At 33.5% G+C, this 20827-nt stretch overlaps 2 protein-coding genes and 1 non-coding gene across 3 annotated transcripts; all 3 read left to right on the forward strand.

Moving 5' to 3' along the window:
* Positions 1-850: 850 nt before the first annotated feature.
* Positions 851-10749, forward strand: LOC122314041 (polyadenylate-binding protein-interacting protein 12-like). The gene is made up of 11 exons (XM_043129422.1): positions 851-1169; positions 1281-1866; positions 2228-2338; positions 2635-2679; positions 2771-2843; positions 2921-3033; positions 3189-3248; positions 3365-3412; positions 3497-3565; positions 10177-10238; positions 10342-10749. The coding sequence occupies exons 2-11, from the start codon at positions 1336-1338 to the stop codon at positions 10397-10399; spliced, it is 1170 nt and encodes a 389-aa protein (XP_042985356.1). The 5' UTR covers positions 851-1169; positions 1281-1335; the 3' UTR covers positions 10400-10749.
* Positions 9078-9205, forward strand: LOC122314599. Its single transcript, XR_006243814.1, has one exon. It is a non-coding gene; the product is annotated as a U6atac minor spliceosomal RNA (small nuclear RNA).
* Positions 10750-19674: 8925 nt separating the features above from the next.
* LOC122312985 lies at positions 19675-20607 on the forward strand. The gene has a single exon (XM_043127677.1). It carries the CDS (start codon positions 19892-19894, stop codon positions 20381-20383), a length of 492 nt encoding a protein of 163 aa, XP_042983611.1. The 5' UTR covers positions 19675-19891; the 3' UTR covers positions 20384-20607.
* Positions 20608-20827: the final 220 nt, after the last annotated feature.

Here is a 20827-nt window from a genome sequence, read left to right on the forward strand (position 1 = left end):
TGAGTATATAAGTATCGTGTAATTATTTTAAAAAAATTAATATAATATTTATATAAAAAATTAATTTTTTAATAATAAATTTTATTTATTTTTAATAGTAGCATTACTCATTGAATAATCTCCAATTATTATCTAATATTTAATCAAAGAAAATTGATTTATGCTCTGAAAAAAAAAACTAAAAAAAAAATGGTGAAAACAAAAAATGATTTGCGTTGCCACGTACCACTACGCAAGAGCAATGCTCCACTGTCTATGTATTATGCATTACGTTATGTATGGCATGAGGCCTATTGGCCAGATTCCCGTATCCGGCGTTCAGGTGATTGTACAGATTTGATATTGAATTGAAAATACAACCAATAACAGATAAGACGGTTTGGATAATGAAAGCTGAAATTCATCTTATTATTATAATTTTTTTTAAATTTTTATATAAAATATAATAAATAATTTAAATTTTTTAAATTTTAAAATAATAATTATGATATTAAAAAATAATATTTTATTTAATTTTTATTTTAATTCACTATCCAAACAGTATCTAAGTGACGAGCACGTTGCGGCAGATGATGGGATACTAACTGCCTGCATTGGACCGGTAGCACTGTAGTAGGCCTAGACTAATACTAGACTAATATGAAAGATATATATTATATATAAGGACTTTACATATAATATGAAAGAATCAATATTGATATATATATTAGTATACAATTTTGTTTATATACAACAAAACTCTACATGTAATGTCATGGAATATACATTGATGGGCATTTTCGGAAATACAAATTTAGCTTGATTTTATGGGTCGGCCTCGGCTATTGCCTATTTGCATCAGCGTTTTGGGACGTTGTGAAAGAGAAGGTCCAAAAAGGCACTGCAGCTTGAACGGACGATCCGGAGAATAAAACACCCATTTCCTCTCTCTCTCTCTCTCTCCTATGCGATTGAGCCCGTAAACACAATACTCCGTATATATTATTTAACAAAGGATAAAAAAAAAAGAAAAAGTTGTGTTCTATTTCGCTTCAACCACTTTCTTATAATTCTGCAGATTAGTTTATTTCATTTTTTTCTTGTTGGTTTTGGGTTTCTGAATCGCTTGAACTAAACGATCTTGAGGTGGGTTCCGTCTTATTTCAATGCATATGCTTTAGATAAGCCAGGTACGTGTTCTTTAAGGACTATATTCTTCTCGGTCTAAAATTTTTTAATTTTTTTTTTGTTTGTTTATTTCCAAGATTATGGACCTGATCAGCTATACCGAATTATTACAGACAAATCTGAAAACAATTGAAAGGACAATTGTTGATACAAGCGGCCTGCGTGATCATGGCGGTTGCCGAGAATGCTAGTCAAAATTTTGAGAATACTACCACTGTAGTATCATCATCGGACTTGAATGCCCAGAATGATCTCGAAATATCAAAACCCAGAAATGATTCGATGGATATTAAGAATGATCAGAAAGAAAGATCAGCAGCAACGACGTTCACAGTGGCGTCGGACAATTACAAGCCTCAGATGGGTCAGATGGTAAATGGGTTCGACTCTAATGGGGTCAAGAGCCAGCAGCTGAGGGCGGTGAAATCTGGTGGTGGGTATGGGAGTAATAATCAGAGGGCTAATGGGGTGATGGTAAGAAATGGAGGGGATGGGGGCGAGAGTTTCAACAGGGATATGAGGGATTTGGAAGAATTGTTGTCCAAGTTGAATCCCATGGCTGAGGAATTTGTGCCTCCTTCACTAGCCAAGAATCATGCTTTCTTTGATGGTGGTGCTGGTGGGTTTGGGTATGCTAACAGTTTTATACTGCAATCTAATTTCGGCAATGCTAATGCCAACGGATATATTGGTAGAAGGGTATGTATGTTTTTACTGTCTTTTTTATGCTGTTTGGTTGCTTGTAAAATGGAGGATAGTGGTGATAATAACGATTTGAATATTATTTTACTATAGGAGAAAAGAGATTTTTAGGCTTTTGTTTTCATTTTATTTGTTTTCTGAAAAATGAAGGGCTCACTGAGGGTGCTGTATGGTGAAATACATAGAAGTGCTGAAAATTTTATGTCCTCTCTCTTACACATTTTGTCGTAAGAAAGTTGAGCTTGCAGTTATTTGCAGTTTATCTTATGGTTCTTGGTTCTTTTATTTTGATAGTTTGGTTATTTTTCACTTTGCTTTTTAGTTGATTCTTTTTATTTGTTCTATTGAAATTTTGTAGAGGAGGAACGGCTATAGTCAGGGGAAGCGTAAGATGAACGGTAGAATGACTCCGGCACAGAGAGAGGCTATGATTAGGAGAACTGTTTATGTGTCTGACATAGATCAACAGGTAAATAGTTATGTCTGGTTTGTGAAGGTGCGGAACTATAAAATTTAGTTTGGTGGGCAAAGCTATAACTCTCTCTCTCGTTGTTTTTTGGGGGGGACATAAATAATTTATGTAAAATTTACCTTATAAGAAAATCTAAAAATATTAGTTTTTGATAACTTTTCGAAATTTTCGGGCCCCCTGGCAAAAGAGTAGTTCCGCCCTGCTTGTGATTGTGTAAACTCGATATCATTTGTATATAATCATGTTTTGTTTACTTCATTTTCTGGGATTGATTCTCTTTGATTTTTTCACAGGTTACCGAAGAGCAGCTTGCAGCTCTGTTTCTTACTTGTGGACAGGTAATGAGTATTTTATTTTGCTCATATGTATCATTTTCGAATTTATAACAATGCATTATACTTAGTCTTCTGTTTTCTTTTTTGGCCAAAGGTGGTTGATTGCCGTGTTTGTGGTGATCCTAACTCTATTCTCCATTTTGCCTTTATCGAGTTTACGGATGAAGGTACTGCCATATATTTACCTACTTCACATTCATGTTAAATGTCTTGTCATATTGGGCTGATATTGATATGCTTGCAGAGGGAGCAAGGGCTGCTTTGAATCTGTCAGGGACTATGCTTGGATATTATCCTGTCAGAGTGCTGCCTTCCAAAACAGCCATTTCACCAGTGAATCCAACATTTTTGCCAAGGGTGAGGATTATATATGATAGCTCTTGTTCCTCTTTTCTTTGGATGATGATCTTTCTTATTGTCGGTTCTAGAATAATCATCAGTAGAGTGTTCTTATTATTATTTTTAAATTTCTTTACTGTTTTGTGGCTTCCCGATGTTTTCACAATGGTTAGTCTGAAGATGAACGTGAGATGTGCTCGAGGACTATTTACTGTACAAACATTGACAAGAAGGTAATTTTGGACATATCTATCATGATTCTTATGGAATTAAGGGCCAAAATGGCCCATTATCTTGGCTTTAAATAATTGGCTTAGTTTGTCATCATTTCTTTCTTCATTTGGTGCAGATTACCCAAGCAGATGTCAAATTTTTCTTTGAATCAATTTGTGGAGAGGTATGTAATATTCCCTGTGTGGAAACCCAAACTGTTTCTTGTTCTTGAATTCTTATCCACATATTGAATTACTTCCTTGCATAGGTGCAACGCCTGAGGCTACTTGGAGACTATCATCATTCAACTCGTATTGCTTTTGTCGAGTTCACAATTGTAATGACCTCTGAGCTCTTGATTTTTATATGCTGCATATTTTGATCCTTGTGTGTGTTCTAACTGTTTGAGACTAGATACAGACATAACTGTCTCATATTATCTGAAGTTATTTTAGCAGTTTTGGCTCAACAGTTTGGTCCTATTTGTGTGTATTCTTGTTTTGAGTCACATCTCTTTGTTAGAGTGTTCAGCTTTTTACTTTACATACTTGGAGAGTTCATAAATATGCTGTGCATACCTATCTAGCATAATTAAGCTTTTAGTACTGCAAACCAATTGGCAGTTTCATGAATAGAAAATTATCTTGTAAAGGAAGATAGATAAGCCTTGTGTGCAAGCATGTGACTTTGCAAAGAATGGCACCCTTGCTATGCATACTTGAAGATGTTATTAGAAGTATTTGAGACATAACGTGTGATTAAATTAGTGAACTTGGAAACATATTCCTTAGTTTGTCAAGAGTATAGGCTGTTATCAGTTCTCATTGCTCAACGTTTTGAGGTGTCAATAGAGATGGTAACAAAATCTTGATTTTCGCTGGTAAGAGAATTTTATGGATTTTGGTATTAACTTACTTTTAAAACAAAGGAGTTTTGGTAATAAATTAGAAAATCTTAAGCTATTTAATTTTAGTTACACTGTGTGTGTGTGTGTATTTTCGTTTTCGAGGGGTTTTATGTCATGCAGTTGTCAAATGAGGCCATATGTTGATGGGTTATGTAAAATGCAGTGGTCAAATGAATCCATGTGTGGATGGGTTATGGAAAACGTAGTATCTTCATAGAGATGAACAATTTGTATCTCTACTTTTTAATGCCATACAGATGGGCAATTTTTTTCTTCAATTCTTTAAGAACTTGGGGTTGGCTATGTTCCAACTGTCTCACCAAAAAAACTGTAGTAGACCAGAAATAAGATCTGTTATTGCATTATAAGAATTGTATTAAACATGTTAGTATTACTTAAAATGTGCTCACTATCATAATTTAAGTTAATTCCACAAAGCTTCCCTTAATAGACTGTGCATGGAAGGATGCGTAGGCTACACATAAGTGTGTTGTCAACTCTAATAAACACAGATAATGGCATTATTGGAGATCTTAACCGTAAGACCACTACTTCAATGTTATTATGTAATTCCACATAGGAAAGTACTTGATTCAAGAAAACATATCGTACTAGTTATTTTGGACAAGATGGTTGTATGCTTTATTGCTTTTCCTTTCACTTGTAGATGCTGTCTGCAATAATATATATGGGGGAATTAGAGTCGTTAGAGAAAACATCATTTCCGCTTCTACATTGCCAAATTGAGTGGCAAGTGGATTTCGGCAGGGAGCCAAATCTGTAGATGGTGGGATAAGATACAGCATTGGTTCTTTCTCATGATTTCAAATCTTGAATTATTCTTGATGGAAAATCTGCAAGTCCCTCTACTTTTGATTATATCAGTAAAAAGCACAGTGAGCTGTAATTGTGAAAAGGTCGGAAGATCTGACCAAATAAGGGCATTGGCTTTCATTTAAGTGGAGATAAGGCAAGTGCCATAATTTTCAACAATTGCATCTGTCTGAATGACGGAAGAGATCGGCTCTATGGCCTCCTCCTCTTAAACTTCAGCACTCTTGTATCTCTCTTCCAGGCATTTGCTTGGTCTGGTAACTACTCTCGGAAAGTTGTAGCAATCAGGCAATTTGTAAGAAAAGACATCATATCGACTTTCTTTCATACTGCTTGGGAATTAGTTCCCATAACTTTAAATTCTGAGGGTTTCACTACTTAGTTGATGATGCATAAGTTTTTTGAGAAGTTTGGGATGGTGATTTGGCTTCACCAGTTGGGATGGTGCCAAATTGTTTTGTCCTATTAATTGCAGCAATGGATTAACTACTGCTTTTTTAGATGTTTTATTATCCATTTCTTCGATAGGTAATTGATAATTGTGCATTTTTCAATCAAGCCTCAATCTTATGGATTTTTGGCCATCTCTTCCATTATTCTTATTTGTATATAGTATGCATCTTTAACAGATAGGATGGAAACTAAAGCAGCTTGGGCTGCGTGTCCTAAACCACTTGAAATTTTTGGATAATTCCCTTTGCATTGTGAGTTCTTAAAAGTGTAGTTTAGGTGGGAGAATGAGAGAAATGGAGGTCAATCATAGGAAAGACGATTTAAGAGTCTGGGTAACCTCTTTTGACTTAGACTTCAGCTCTACTACAGATATGCTAATGCTATGCTACAAGTTTGCCTATACATTTACAAGCAAGGAGCTATGCTAATGCTAAAGTGCATTATGGTGTATCAAATATTTCAAGTTCAAGAATATATATTAAAGGCTGAAGGCTTGGTTGAGAAGGTTAGAAAATGGTCTTCTTAGAATTTTCATGGCATCCCAAGCTTCATTTTGGCCCACAAAATTAAGGCATAGAAGTGGATTTAAAAGATTGGAATGAACAGACTTTTGGCAATTTAGTTGAGCAGGTAAAATCCCTCATCGAAGAATTGCAAACTATTGAGAGAGCGTGGAAAAAGTGAGAGAATTGTTTGTTGAAGAGAAGATGAGAAAAAACTAAAGTGAGGAGTGATCTCGAGTGGGTTACACCATAGAGGAGACTAGGAATCATATTGTTGAGTCATTCTCTACCAATCAAGAAGAGACTAGGAGTCATATTGCACGGTTCTAATCTAAAGAGATTTGGAAGCTTAAGCTTGAGAGACTAGCTTTTGAATCCATTGGGGAGGAGGTCTTCTGGTTTGAAAGGCCTTTTGAGGATATGTAGGTTCTTAAAGTACTAAACTTTTTGAAGGATGAAAAGGCTTGGGGGCCCAAATTGCTTTTCTATGGATTTCTTTCAAGTCTTTTAGGATTTGATCAACGAGGATGATATTGTGCTAGTGTTTAACGATCTTCATGCCAATTGCAAATTTGAAAAGTATCATTGCCTCTTACACCATCCTCATACTGAAGAAAACAGGGGCTGTGGATGTCAAAGATTACATACCCATTAGCTTAGTGAGTGGGGCTTAGAAGTTCATCTTAAAATTTCTTGTTAATAGATTGCATATGGTGATAGATGTAGACAAATACTAGACTCCATTCTTATTGCTAATGAGAGCTTGGATAGTAGGCTGAGATCTGGAGAGCTTGGACTGCTTTATATGGTAGACATTGAGAAAGCCTATGATCATATCAAATGGAAGTTCCTTCCATACATTATTTGCAGATGTGGTTTTGGGAGAATATGGCGACCTTGTATTGTGCATTGTATTGCTACGGTGCGCTTTTATATTTTGGTGAGCAGAACTCCTTGCAGTTTCTTCAGTAGCTCTTGTGGTTTACAGCAGAGAGATCCTTTGTCTCCTTTGCTTTTTATCATTGTCATGAGGCTCTTATCAAAATGATATTTGCTTTTGCTGACAAGTTTTCTATCTGGTTTTTCTAGGGGGTGTAGGAATTCTGTAGTGCTTAACCTATCACGTCTTCTGTACTCAAATGATATATTATCGTTCTCTGGGGCAAACCCAAGCCAACTTATGGAAAATTCTCCACTGCTACCTCCATAGGAGTCTTGACTATTTCTCAATCCCAACAATGTTACATACTTTTGATTGCTTAATTGATTTTTTTAGTTGTTAGAAGGATTTAGGCTATGACTTTCTCAATTATTGATATTAAAACTATGGCACTTTCTGATTGGGCGTGCATAATTTCGAAGATTAAGTGATGTTTTCTTTGTTTTGTTGTTTATTATTTTTTGTGTGTTTTATGATGATAGCTAGATTCTCCTGTGGTTTTTTAAATTAAATTGGAAGCAAGGACCTCCATCTCCCATGGGAAGTAGGCCTGTAAATTGATCCTGTTGGTTTGTTTTGGGGGATTAAACCACAGACAGAACCGAGGAGGTCTGGATCTTGGTGTGTCAACTTGACTTAATCTAATGGGGCGATTCCCACCAGCCAGAATCGATCCTGACCTCCTTTAGTTGATACGGGATGCTTTGGTTGGTTTGGGCTTGATCCAATAAAACAAAAAGAACACATAATCGCAGAAGATTAGCTAATTATATTCTTTTCCCACATTTTCTCAGCCACCAAACAGAAATGCATCAAACTCAATATTTTCTAGCTACAAAACAATTCCTCATACACATACCCAAACATACACAAATACGTTGAACTGCGGAGTACTTGACCAAAGCAACGAAGACAGCAATACCCAGATAGAGATTGGTGGTCTGCTGAAGAATATGATACGAGTTAAGATTTCATAAGTTTTAGAGAGAGAGAGAGAGAGAGAGAGAGAGAGAGAGAGAGAGAGAAATTTGCAACGCCCTAATGGAAGGCCCATATGGATAATCAATGATACAATTGGAGCCCATTAAAATATTATAAAGAGCAAGAACTTCTCATTCACAAAGAATATGGGATCCTGTACACTATCTACCCTTATCATATGGGGGGTATCACAAGATGTGGGATGATGGAGAGAGAATGTGAGGTGAGGGAGGTAGAGTTGGGATGATTGATGGCAACAAAAAACAACAAAGAGAGGAAGGCAGACAATGTCATTTCAAATAATTGGGTTTGATCCATTGGGATTTTAAATGCCATATAAGGTAAATATTTTGGGCTGGGCTTACTCATCAAGGTGCTGCAACCTAGTGGTCAAAGAGGAGGCTTCGGAAGAGCTATAGATTTAGACATTCTGAGTTTGATTCTGCACTAGTTCCTTAGGATTGCTTGATACATAATTATGGTTAGTGGGGTTGTGCATTCAAGGTTTACTGTCCAGAAATGGGTTTGAATGACACTATTTGGGTAACTTCCCGCGTCATCAAACTCGGTTGATGGTAATGAGTAAAGAATTATGAGTAATGCTAGTATGCTCCCTAATTTATACCACTCACATGGCTTATTAAAAAAATTTAAAAAATATAGATTCAAAACAAAATGGCGCTTGAAAATACAAAAAGATGAATCCTAAAACTCCAGATTCCCTCTACCCTTTCATGTTTGTGTTTTCAAGTTTTTTAATTTTTTTTAATAAGCCACGTGTTACCACATTGTGGTGCCACGTCAAGGGGGCAAAGTGAGTGGTATAAATTAGGAGGCATAGTAGCATTTCTCAATAATTATTTATTTGTAAGTAATAAATATATAGGGGATGGTTTAGTTCGGTCTTGGTGAATAGACTCCTCCAAACAGTTTGATTTGGTCTTGGCGAACCAACCCCCTCAAACTGAAAACCGAATTGATGTATCAACTTACGAAAATCTATAGTAATAACCCAACCAGTCCTTTTAAAGACCAGCCAGAACCAACTGGTTTGGTCAGTGCTGTTCAGTTACTTGGTCATTTTGACCGGCCCTAAATTGGAAACTTGGTATCAAATAAGAAATTTCTTTAAAATTACCTATGTTCTCCGTTGTCTGAAGAGACCTTCTAGAAATATTCTGGACATTGATTCTCTCTTGAGACATTAGAAGATATAGCATTTCCCCTTCTAGTGTTTGTAGAAAGGAGAGATGGTTGGCATCTCTCCTGACAGGGACTGGAACAGCCTTCAGGCTTACCTGTTAACACACATACGGTTAAGGCTTCCCACCTTCTATGGTGCCTAAACCCATTTTTACTTGTAAAAAAAAAACATTTCACCTTCTATATTATGAATCTCTAGATTTGTCTTGGTAGTTAGATCATTCTGCCAACCTCCTAATAACCACTCCAGTGATTCAAAGTACCAAATCAAGTGGCCCAACGCCAATGTCCATAGTCCATCAATGCTCTTCATTGCCATCTTTAACTTGGCAATCAATGTGAAGCAAGTCCTTAGAGGAGTCATCTGAATTAGAATCATGAGGAGAGATTCTCATGTGTTTATTTTCATTGTTCTCCTTAATGGTTATAGAATCTTGCTTGATCCTCCTTACCCCATTACAATGCCACGTAAGTCTATCTTGACTCTAATGCAATATAGATAACTTATACATGTGTTTGCTGTGTTATGGATATTACACTGGGTTATCTATATTATTTTAGATAACATATATAATTTTTGAAGCGGAAGCTTTGCAACATCATCCATTTTTATGTTAAATGTTCATAGCTTTGGTAATTTGGGTTTTAGGTTATTTGAAAGATCATGTTAATAAATGTTATGCAAATTGGAATTTTAAAGATTCGAGACACTTCCACTTCTTTTCTATTTAACTGTCTTCGTACCTCTATAATTAATCTGGTACAATTAGTTACCACAAAAAGTCATTCAAATTACTCCACAATCAGTTGCATGACTGGTTATTAGAATAATCATGTTTTGTAAAAAGGAAATTATGATTAATGACTCGAGAGTTCTTGGACCACTTAAATCTCTATCATTGTGCCCGGGTTCAGTTGTTGGCCTCCTGATGAATCTGCTGATATAAAATGATGCTAGTGAACATGCTTTTGTCTTCATAATTTATTTATGGTGAAACTTTGCTACTATGAATAGTGGATTGTGGAGGTGATGACTTTGGATGTTCATGTTACAACTTGAATAGTAGAATTCTTCATCAGTTCTATGCATAAGAGTGATTGTTGTGTTGGACTTAAAACTCGTGCAGGCAGAAAGCGCAATTGCAGCTCTAAACTGTAGTGGTGTGGTTTTAGGAGCATTGCCAATAAGGTTGGTGAGGCGGACTGTATTTGTAATAGCTGATTTTGTCTTTTACTATTTCAGTTTCTTTTTCCAAGGTTTCTGAAACTATTTTTATGGCATTTGTATGCAGGGTAAGCCCTTCGAAGACGCCTGTTCGACCCCGTTCTCCTCGCCTGCAGTTGCACTGAATCATCCTTTAATGTTTCCCAGACTGATGTACTGCTGATAGTTTTATTTTTACGTATATGCATAGTGGCAGAAATGTTTTAAGGTACTTGCGGGTTTATATCCATCCTTTTGTTCTCTGCATTGCAGTCGGGATCTTTGTTACCTAGATTGGGTAATTTCTGGGTTATTTGTTTAGCCTTTTAGAGTTGGATGGGACTTCGAGGCTCTCAATGATTTATTATCTTTCACAATGTGATGAATTCTGTAAGGGTGGTCCTGAGGAAAGCTAATACCCGTCAGTTGTGTCCAACAATCTGAAATTCTCTCTTCCATCTCTGTTCATGATCATTTAATGTTTCTTTTTGTTGTCCTTGTTGGTTTTGTGGAAGTTTATTTGGGTGCCCTGCTTGCTCCAATTTCAATTTGCAATATTTGCTACCTGACTCTCCGTCTATGTTGTAACAAGATGTGCGGCTGGAGAGTTGAGTTTGACTGAATTTTCCCTGCAACAAACATAACCGCAGTCCCAACCATAATAACCACCCGGACTGCTCCTCTGCCACTTACCACCCCGCTGAATTGCCATCAAATCCTGCTACTGCACCCAACTTGAACACTTAAAACTTCTGAACCCCCCTCCTCTCTCACTCTCACTGCTCTTTTGATTGAAGGCAATTGTCCAATTTCATTTGTTATCTATTAAATTTGCTTTGTTTCAAGTGTGGTATTTCGTTCATTCAGTCATATCTTCAAATGTTTGCATCCATGAACACGCTGAATCTTTTAGTGTTGATTGGGGGTTGTATTGGCTCAATAAATATTGATCTCGGGGTGGCACTCCAGATTAAAGTCGCCAGTCGGGGTTGCTGTAGGTAACAGAGCTTTTCATTGTAGAGTTTTTAATTGTAGAGCTTTGTTAAAAGGAAAGAGAAGCCAAAGTTTCTTATATATATATATATATATATAACAAGAAGCCCCCTGGCCCCCCTGGCCTTCCTGGCCTGGTGGGGATTGATGAATTTCCAATTTCTCACTCAGCAATGGAACTCTACTAATATATTTCCTTTTGGGGATTTGCAAATCAAATGATCATATCTTTGTTCCAATTCTTCCTCTGACTCACACTTTTTCTTGCCATAATGATTCAGTTTTCCCCTCTACATTGAAAGAAATGATATTCTCTAGGATATTACACATAAAAATACATATTTAAATGGTATTTCGTGAATAATCAACTGAGCCATATCCTAAATATAAGAAGTCAAATGGGAGTGTGATGGGATTGCATTGAATAAGAAATTAGAGGATAATGAATTAATGTATGGCTAGAATGTCAGTGATTAGTCTTCAAGTCGAAATCAACCTGCCCCACTACGCAATGCCTGGTTACCTTTTTCCAAGTTCCCAGAACACGACCCGATGTGGTATTTATTTATGGGAAAATGATGGTGGTACTGCTCCCCCTCCCAGCGGCCCTCGCAATTTTTTTTTGTTTTTTATTTTTTTATTTAATGCATGTAGTGAATTATTTTTTTAAAAAAAATATATATTTAAAACAGTTAAAAAAATACATATAAAAAACTAAAAAAAATAATTATAATTAACTAACGGTAACTATCAGCGATGGACATAACACCGTCCTTATTTATGTAGATAACTGAAATGACCTGACGAATGCATGACTTGTGTTCAAGACTTCAGAGGCTGCTCCTGATTCTCTCCAGCAATAGGTGTTGTGTAGGGTAATCCGTCCGGTTCATCCGGTTTTTAGATATATTTTAAAATTAAATTGATATATACATGATTTGAGATTTAAAGAATCATATCGCAACTGTTACATCTCTAAATCGGTATTTTTGATTTTACCGGTTATGATCTAATTTTTATTATAATATATATTATAATTGTATTATAGATTATAGTGATATATTATAATATATAGTGATATTGTATTAATATAACTATTAATATAAGGGATTATAGTGATATAAGATTTTAAAATTTAATATTATATTAATTAATAATTTACATATAATATAAAATTATATTATATGTAATTATATATAAAAATTATATAAAAGATAATTTATACAATATAAAAAATTAACACCAAATTGCTGAGTTGAATAAGAAGGAGACTGTAGGTACAATTATTCATTCCATTGCAGCCATTTCAAAAATAAAATCCATGTAGAGATTCTCTTCGCATATTTCCGCCCTTTCGACCCTTCCTATACAGTCGTGTCGTGAGTACCGACCGAACCAACTAACTTTTTTTTTTGTCTTCTAGTACGTAATACAAAGCAAATAATAATCGAGAGATGATTTGAACAAATCTTATATTTTGTGCAAATTTTTTATAAAAAAATTTAGTAAAATCTTCTATTTTTTTTTATTAAAAAATAATAATCGAGAGTGTTAAAAAACCTTTTATTTTAATAAAATTTACCTTTATATATATATATATATATATATATATATGAAGGGTCTACACAGAATTTACCAATTTAAGTATCATATTTAACCTTATTAATAATAAATATACAAAACTTTCTCAAACTATTATGCAATCGCCAATGTACCCTCAACCACCTAACAATTACAATTTACTCATTTTCTGCTTAAAAATATTACATTATCCTTCAAAATTATCAAAAAATAAGGTGTTCTATATATATATATATATATATATATTTTTATTATATATGAGAATACAAAAAAAGAAAAAAAAATGGTGACTCCAAAAATTTTTGAAGATGGTATCAAATTAAGAATGTAATTTGGTTATCATCCTATTTGATTTCATAATTACCAAATAAACTGATTTGATTTTTGTAATTACCAAATCAATATATTTGATTTTCATTATAATGGAGATATATACCTTCTTTCATCTTTATGTAATTTTCCTTAAAATAAGAATCAATCCTTAGTATTCAATTACAATTTAGAATGGTAAAGATGTAGCCCTCAAAATCTATTTCTCCCTCAATCTCATTTTATTTTCTTCATCTTAATTTCAATTATATTTTATATTTCTATCATCGTGTATCAAATTCATTGGCTATTGCCAGGCTTAATCTTATGGACTAATTTAGTAATTCTTTTAAAGTTCTTCAACTAGCTTTACCTTAGACGACTTTTTTTTTTTTTAATTACCGTTCAACTATGTTTCGTCTCAAATTCATGCATTTAGAGTATCTTTATTACTTGTGAGCCATTTTTATTGAGTTTTGGTCTATTTTGAGCATTATTTGAAGTCTAAGATCCATTTTTTGCCTTTCATTTTGGTCCTATAATTGACCAAGTTCTATTGTTAACTCAATCTTTTGGCGTATTGCTAGTCCCCTTTGGCTTTGGCTTATTATAAATCAATTGTTGGCCACAACTTTAGATTTAGTGACCCAATTGTTATCCAAATTTGATTTTCTAGCTGTCATTACTTCATCACCAACACCACTTTCATCATTCATTGGCGATCAATCAACGAATTAACTTAATTTATTTTCATAATTATCACGTCAAGAGATTTGATTTTCATTAGGACGAAATATTTACTTAATTTTATCTTCGTATAATTTTCCATAGAAATGGGAATCAATGCGTTCGATTCAATCACAATTTAGAAGAGTAAAGATGTAACTCTTATAATCTCTCGCTCTCAATCTCATTATATCTTCTTCATCTCAATTTCAATTATATTTTACTATTTTTATATAAAATCAAATCAGGAAAATTATTGAATCTAATTATTGATTTGATATTATTTTTAACAAAAATTAAAAAAATAATAAAAGATAAAGAAAGGAGAAATCGAATTTTAGAGTCATTCCGAATCATTAGTTTATGACTTTGAGGTTGGCTACATTGCCGAGAAAAAGACTGATTTTTGTAGGTTTGAGGTGTAATGGACAAGAAGGACCATCGAGTTGGTTTAGGAACAAGGTAATTTTGATGTGGTTGCAAGGGTACGTTTTTCTTGATTGATGTCAACATCCAATATTTTCGTCCCAATTTTAATGGACAAAATTATATTCGGAAATTGTTAGGTTGTCTCATTCGCTTATCTTTTTTGATCTATTTTCAAATTTTGTATAAAAAAAATCAATTATACAATATTTTATTAATTAAAAAAAATTAGAAAACTAAAAAAAATAGAAAAAAGACATTCAGTCAAATTGGAGGGCTCCGCATTCGAGCAAAAAGAGTTTTACAATATGATGAATTATATTAAATTAATGAGTTGTTTGGATAGTAAAATGAGATGAGTTGAAATGATTTGTGAATAGTAATGAGATTGTTAAGTTGAGATGAGATGTGATAATTTTTAAAAATTTTGTGTGTTTGGATTAGGAAGTAATATGAGCTGATTTTAACTTTTTTGAGATATGATAGATGTGGATTCCACCAATTATTAAACAGTGTTTGTAAAGATTTTGTTTTATTTATAAACATAAGTAATGGTAATTTATAAATTACCTACCCCAATTTAATTTTTTATAATATATTTCATAATAATATTATAAGATGAAAATATTTTTATTAAATTAAATTATTTTTATAAAATATCAGATAAAAATATTTTTTTGCCAAGAAAATAATTAAATAATTAAGAAGATATTTATAAAATATTTTTTTTATAAAAATATTGTGCTTAAAATATATATATTTTTCTATATTTGATTGAGAAAATTGTGAGATTAGTCAGGGGGCTTGAGGTAAACAAACTGTAGGAGACCGCTCAGGAAGCTTCTTATAAAAAATACATTGGATGTATCGAGGAGTTGTTTGTCGTTACATAAAAATAATTTCAAACCAACTTTCAGATCTCATATTAACCGTTTGGATATGAGATGGTTTTCCTGTAAGGCATCTCACCTCTGTATCCAAACGACGCTTTAAGTTAGTGTATAAACTTCTTGCGTAAGATTTGTAAGTAGACCAAATATTTCTCTTTTATTAATGAACCGCTAGAAATAGACAAGATGGTCTAAATTTATAATGATATAAACCAACTGATGCAGAATTTATTGTATGAAAGCATCTTAAATCAGACTAATGGTAGAAAAAGAAGTGTATAAATGGGACAAAGAGGTGCAAGTGGGGTATAAATTAAATGTTAAGAAAATGATCGTAGGTGGGAAAAGAGGAAAAACAAGAAAAAATTCCCCCATCTATCTTGTAGAGGAGGTGAATAGGAGGAGGAGGGTGGTCCTTCCTAGAGAAACTTGAGTTTCTTCACATAGAAAGAGAGAGTGGAGAATGAAGATTTATTGGTGCTAAAACATTATAGAGTGAGAGTCATTTCGAAAATACTTTTGTTGTTTGTTAGATATTTCAAGTATCCAAAGTTAAATAAGAAATCGAGGGATCACCTATCATGCTTAGTTTTAGGGTTTTAATTAAGGTTCAAATTTGAATTTGCAATCGAAAAATGGCTACTTCAATAAATTGGGTGAATCATGAAAATTTTGAATATATTATTTAAATGTTAATAAAAATATAAAAATCATATATAATAAACCATTCAAGCATTTATAATGAAGTATGAATGACTTTAAAAGAGGGATTCATCATCAATATATAATAAACCATTCAAGCATTTATACAAGGTGAGGTGAAATTTATTACATATATAATTTTTAATCATCTTCTTTGATTTCTATTAAGTCACCTCACCATTCCTCTTATTAATTTTATCATTTAACATTATCTTAAAACTGTTATATATATATATATATATATATTTTAATTGCAAGCATTTTATTACATTTTGCTCTTCTCCTCCCTTCTGTGCATCTCATTTTTATCACTCAATTTAGAAAAATATTTTAGTCATAAAATGATTTCATAAAAATGAACCTATAAATTGACGTGACTTGATGTGGTATGTTAAGACATTATAAAAATATTTTTATTATAAAATAGATCTAATCTATTATATGAATTCATATTAATTTGTGAGTTATTTTTATAGAATCTCTTTAGGGGATGTTTTGAAAAAGTTTCTATTTCACTCGTCACATTTCATCACATCTCATTTTCTTTCTAAATATCATTTAAATACAAATATTTTCAAACAAAAAATAAAAAATAATTCTATTTTTTCAAATCTCAAAACATAAATAATATTAATAAATTATATTCTAATAATATTTTAATTTTATAATATTTTTTATTCAATTGTTTTTCTATTATTTTCTAAAACATAATAAATACTTAACTCAAACTATCTCACTATTATTCATACTACTATTCACAAAATTATTATCTCATCTCATCTCTTTGCTTGGTCCTGTTGAGGTAGTAAAAATGTTTCATCTCATTTCGTTATTATATTTTTTACAAATTTTCATATAAAATATAATAAAAAATTCAACTTTTTTAATTTCTAAAATAATTATAATATAAAAATTAATATTTTATTCAATTTTAAATTTTTATTTTAACTCATCATCTCATGTGAACTCGCTATCTAATCGCAACAGCACTTCTAAATTCTTATTTTTTTTCCTTCCCTCGTAATGAATTCAAGGACTTTTCATACATAACCCAGGCGTGCGAGCAATTTTCTTTAACCAACCCATTAAATTCAATATGGGCACCCTCCCCTATACAATAGGATAATAGGATTCCTCAACAACCCATAAGAAATCAACTCCAAAAGCTTACTAGCTAGGGAGGGCCCAAAGAAGCCGCAAAGGGTAAAGAAAAACAGGACGAAACGTGTAGGGTTGTTCCTCTTTAAGGAAGGAAATATAATAATACTTGAATAAAGACTCATTGACCCAAAAAGAAAGGGGGGAATAAAGGAACACCCAACAACCAAAAGTTTAAAGTTTTGGGTTTCTGTAGAGGAAGGTAGCTAAAAAAAAAAAAAGACAGTTTCAAGCTGAGACTACGAACCCTGAAGATTCATTGCACTTATAATTGTGATTCATGAGCTAGTGGATTGAAAATGTAGAGGTAGATGCCTCTAGATGGAGGCTCTCACCACAATGGCGGCTGGTTGCACCACCATCAGGCCTTTCTACAGGCAGTAAGGTCCCCACATTATGTTCTTTTGCACTTGTGAATTCTAAACTGATGTTAACATATTAGATATTATAGTCTTTGTGAAAAATCTATTTGCAAACTTGTTTATTGTTACACCAAACACATCACTTATATGAAACTTTGTGACATCAATTTGAATTTTGCAACAAAAAATATGTTTTGATTTTTTATTTTACAAGTGTAATTAATTTTATAATACACACCAACCTTTAAGATGTAGAATTATGAAGTTTTATGAATATTTAGGAGTTGAACCCTTTTTGTAAAGAGAAATGATGTTTACAGTTATGGAGTGTACAAATACTACGCAATCCCTTTTGAAAAAGTAAATAAATACAAAACACACATGAAAAAAAGTTAACTTTTTAATAGTGAATCTCATTCTTTTTCAAAATAATTGTGCAGTAGTTATACATTTTACGACTGCATATAACATTACTTATTTGTAAATAAACCATTTGAGAAGTAAGAGGTGCTTTTTTTTTCATTTTTTAAAAAAAGAAAATGAAAGAAAGAAAAAATGCCCCCCCCCCCCCCACCCAAAAAAAAAAAAAACACCCAATTTAGGGCTAGAACGATGGTTAGGTTCGTTAGATTTGGATGTGTTCTACTAGGTTTAGTTTAGATTGAAAAACATTCTCAATTTATCTCATCTCATCATTATAACTTTTACAAATTTTTATATCAAATACAATAAACAATTTGATTTTTTCAAATTTTAAAACAATAATAATATTAAAAAATATTATTATAATAATATTTTATTTAACTTTTAAATTTTTATTTCATTTCAACTTATCTCGTATATCTGAACTCACCATCTAAACCTAACCTAAAACGTAATAGGCAAGTCAACAGTTCCAATAAACTTTTTTTTTAGATGGATAAAATTCCAATAAAGCGCCAATAAACTTAAACATAGAGGTTTACTTTTGTCGAGTTGGGAAATCTTTGTGTTACGATTTGACCGTTCTTTTCCCTACATGTGATAAAGACATCCTCTTAGTGGAGGACCCAACAATGCTTACGCACTTCAACAAGTTGATTCCTTCTTTATGGAGTGAAGATTTAGTGGGTTGGCAATGAACTCAATATAATAATTAAATCCTGGCCTGCATAATGGTTTTGTACATGCAAAATCTCGAAAAGGCTAGTCACGATCTTCTTTTATATATGTACTACATGACCCACCATTGGTTTATCAGATTGTTTATGCCAACTTGATTAATCTTCTCTAATCAATTTGAAATTGTTTTTATCTGATTGTTTATGCAGCATGCCAATTTGAATCTGTTTAGTTGTTTCCCTCGCCAAACTGGTTTTGTTTTGGTGAAGAAATAGATCCACTTGTGTCTCCAGTTTACAACTTGTTTGGAATTTTGCTTCATCAGAACCTGCCAAGCTCTTTCCCCCACAATTCCAATTTAAAAATCATATTATAATTTATACTGTTAAAAGCAATTTAAGAGGCACTGTTCAACCACCAAGCTCTGATGAAAACCTAAACCATCTCCAAATATGACCTAAACCACTTTTGTGTCAACTGCACCTCATCTGCATAATGAATGAAATGCAAAGACCTTATCCTACAACCCAAAACCAATCAGCACTTGAGGAATGTTCTGCTAAGACAATTATTAGAATTGTGGAAAGAGTTAAACAACAGGGTTTACCCACAGTGTATTAAGGCCACCCCCACTATAAACATATTGTCATATTTTTCTACCTCTTCATTTTAGGACTGAGTCAAAAACAAAGTTCAGTAATGCTTCCTTGACATCAAGGATATGATGATCCAAGTACAGAGATCGTATTAGACAGGCCCGTACAAAGATATATATATATATATATTATATCCCTACTTTCTGTTCATGGAGATAAACTTTAGTTTAGTCTAAAGAAGCGCCTAACCTGTAATGCTGTGCCACATGTACAGTCACCGAGTTAATGTACAGCAGATTGGCTGTTTCTGTATGTGAGCTTGAGACAGACAAAAAGGGCATCTTTTTTTTTTTTTTTTTTCGATGGAAGACAAAAAGGGCTTCTGCATGTTTGTAAATAGAGCTAAAGGCACAGTCTATATGGGCGATGCCAGTGCGCCACCTTCCACTAACCGACCTCTGTTGCACGCGTGTTGACAATTTTAACTTTTCTTTTCATTCTTCGACAGAATTTACTCAAAATTCCCTCCGGCTCCAAGTTCACAATACTTTTTATATGTCACAGAAAGAAAGTTTTCTACCGCTCCGCTCCACACGATAGAAAACTCATCATTTCTTTGGCACCACTTCAATATATATACCCTTTTAGCTTTGCTTCCAACTCATAAAGCCTCAACAAATCTCCCTTCCTCTCTCTCTCTCGCTCTCTCTCACATATACAATTGCAGCCTAATTTTATTACACTTCTTTCAATCACTTCAGTTTCCAATTCTTTTCTTGTCTCTTTGAAGTAAAATGGGCAATTGCTATGCTCTTTGCAAACCCAGTATGGGCTTGCATGTCAAACTTGTTGCAGCAAAGCATGGGAGAGTATTACAAGTCGTGAAGATGGATGGAAAGGTTTTAGAATTCAGCACGCCAATTCTTGTTAAAGATATCATGGTGAACTTTCCCGGCTCAGGTATTGGTTTATCCAAGGAAGCCTCAGAGAATCTCCCACCAAATTATGAATTGAAGATAGGCAAAATTTACTATATGCTCCCTTCTTTGAGTTCTGGGAGTTCCGCTAGTACTGCAGAAATTTCCTCAATAGCAGACAAGGACAAAGCCAATGGTGTAAAGAGGATTAAGATTGTTATAACAAAGCAACAGCTCCAGGAGTTATTGACAAAGCAAATATCATTGGAAGACTTCATGTCAGGGCTCGAGAAACCAACGTCTGTTTCTGTTGATTCTTCAACAAATTGGAAGCCGAAGCTTGAATCTATCCCTGAAGGGAGCGAGTAGCATTAATTGCAGCAGTGATTAGATAGATGTTCTAGTTTTTGTTTAACCATGAAAGAGAAACTTAAAAATAGAGAGGCCTGCACACATAATGAATGGGGTTACTGTTATAGGACACAAGGAAATCTTAGAATTATTCTCGTCCTCTTTGGCTCAACATGTTTCCCTTCTCAGTTAAATCTTGTATATATATAAAAAAAAAGGGAGTGGTTTATTGTGATCTTCAATTTTGGAGCTGTTAGTTTCATGATTAGTGTTCGTGGCCAGTGTCATATTCTAGAATCCTGTAACTGTAGCACATCCCTTGCTGTCCCTCTGCCTTTCTGGCAAGTTCAAGTACCTTAAGAACCTATCATTCATGAAGTCGATCAGTCGATCAAGATCCTCTTAGGTCTTAAGTGGAGAGAGATAGACACGTAGAATGGCAATACAGCATGCGTTAAATGC

The sequence above is a fragment of the Carya illinoinensis genome, chromosome 6, assembly GCF_018687715.1.
Source record: "Carya illinoinensis cultivar Pawnee chromosome 6, C.illinoinensisPawnee_v1, whole genome shotgun sequence".
Taxonomy (NCBI): Eukaryota; Viridiplantae; Streptophyta; class Magnoliopsida; order Fagales; family Juglandaceae; genus Carya; species Carya illinoinensis.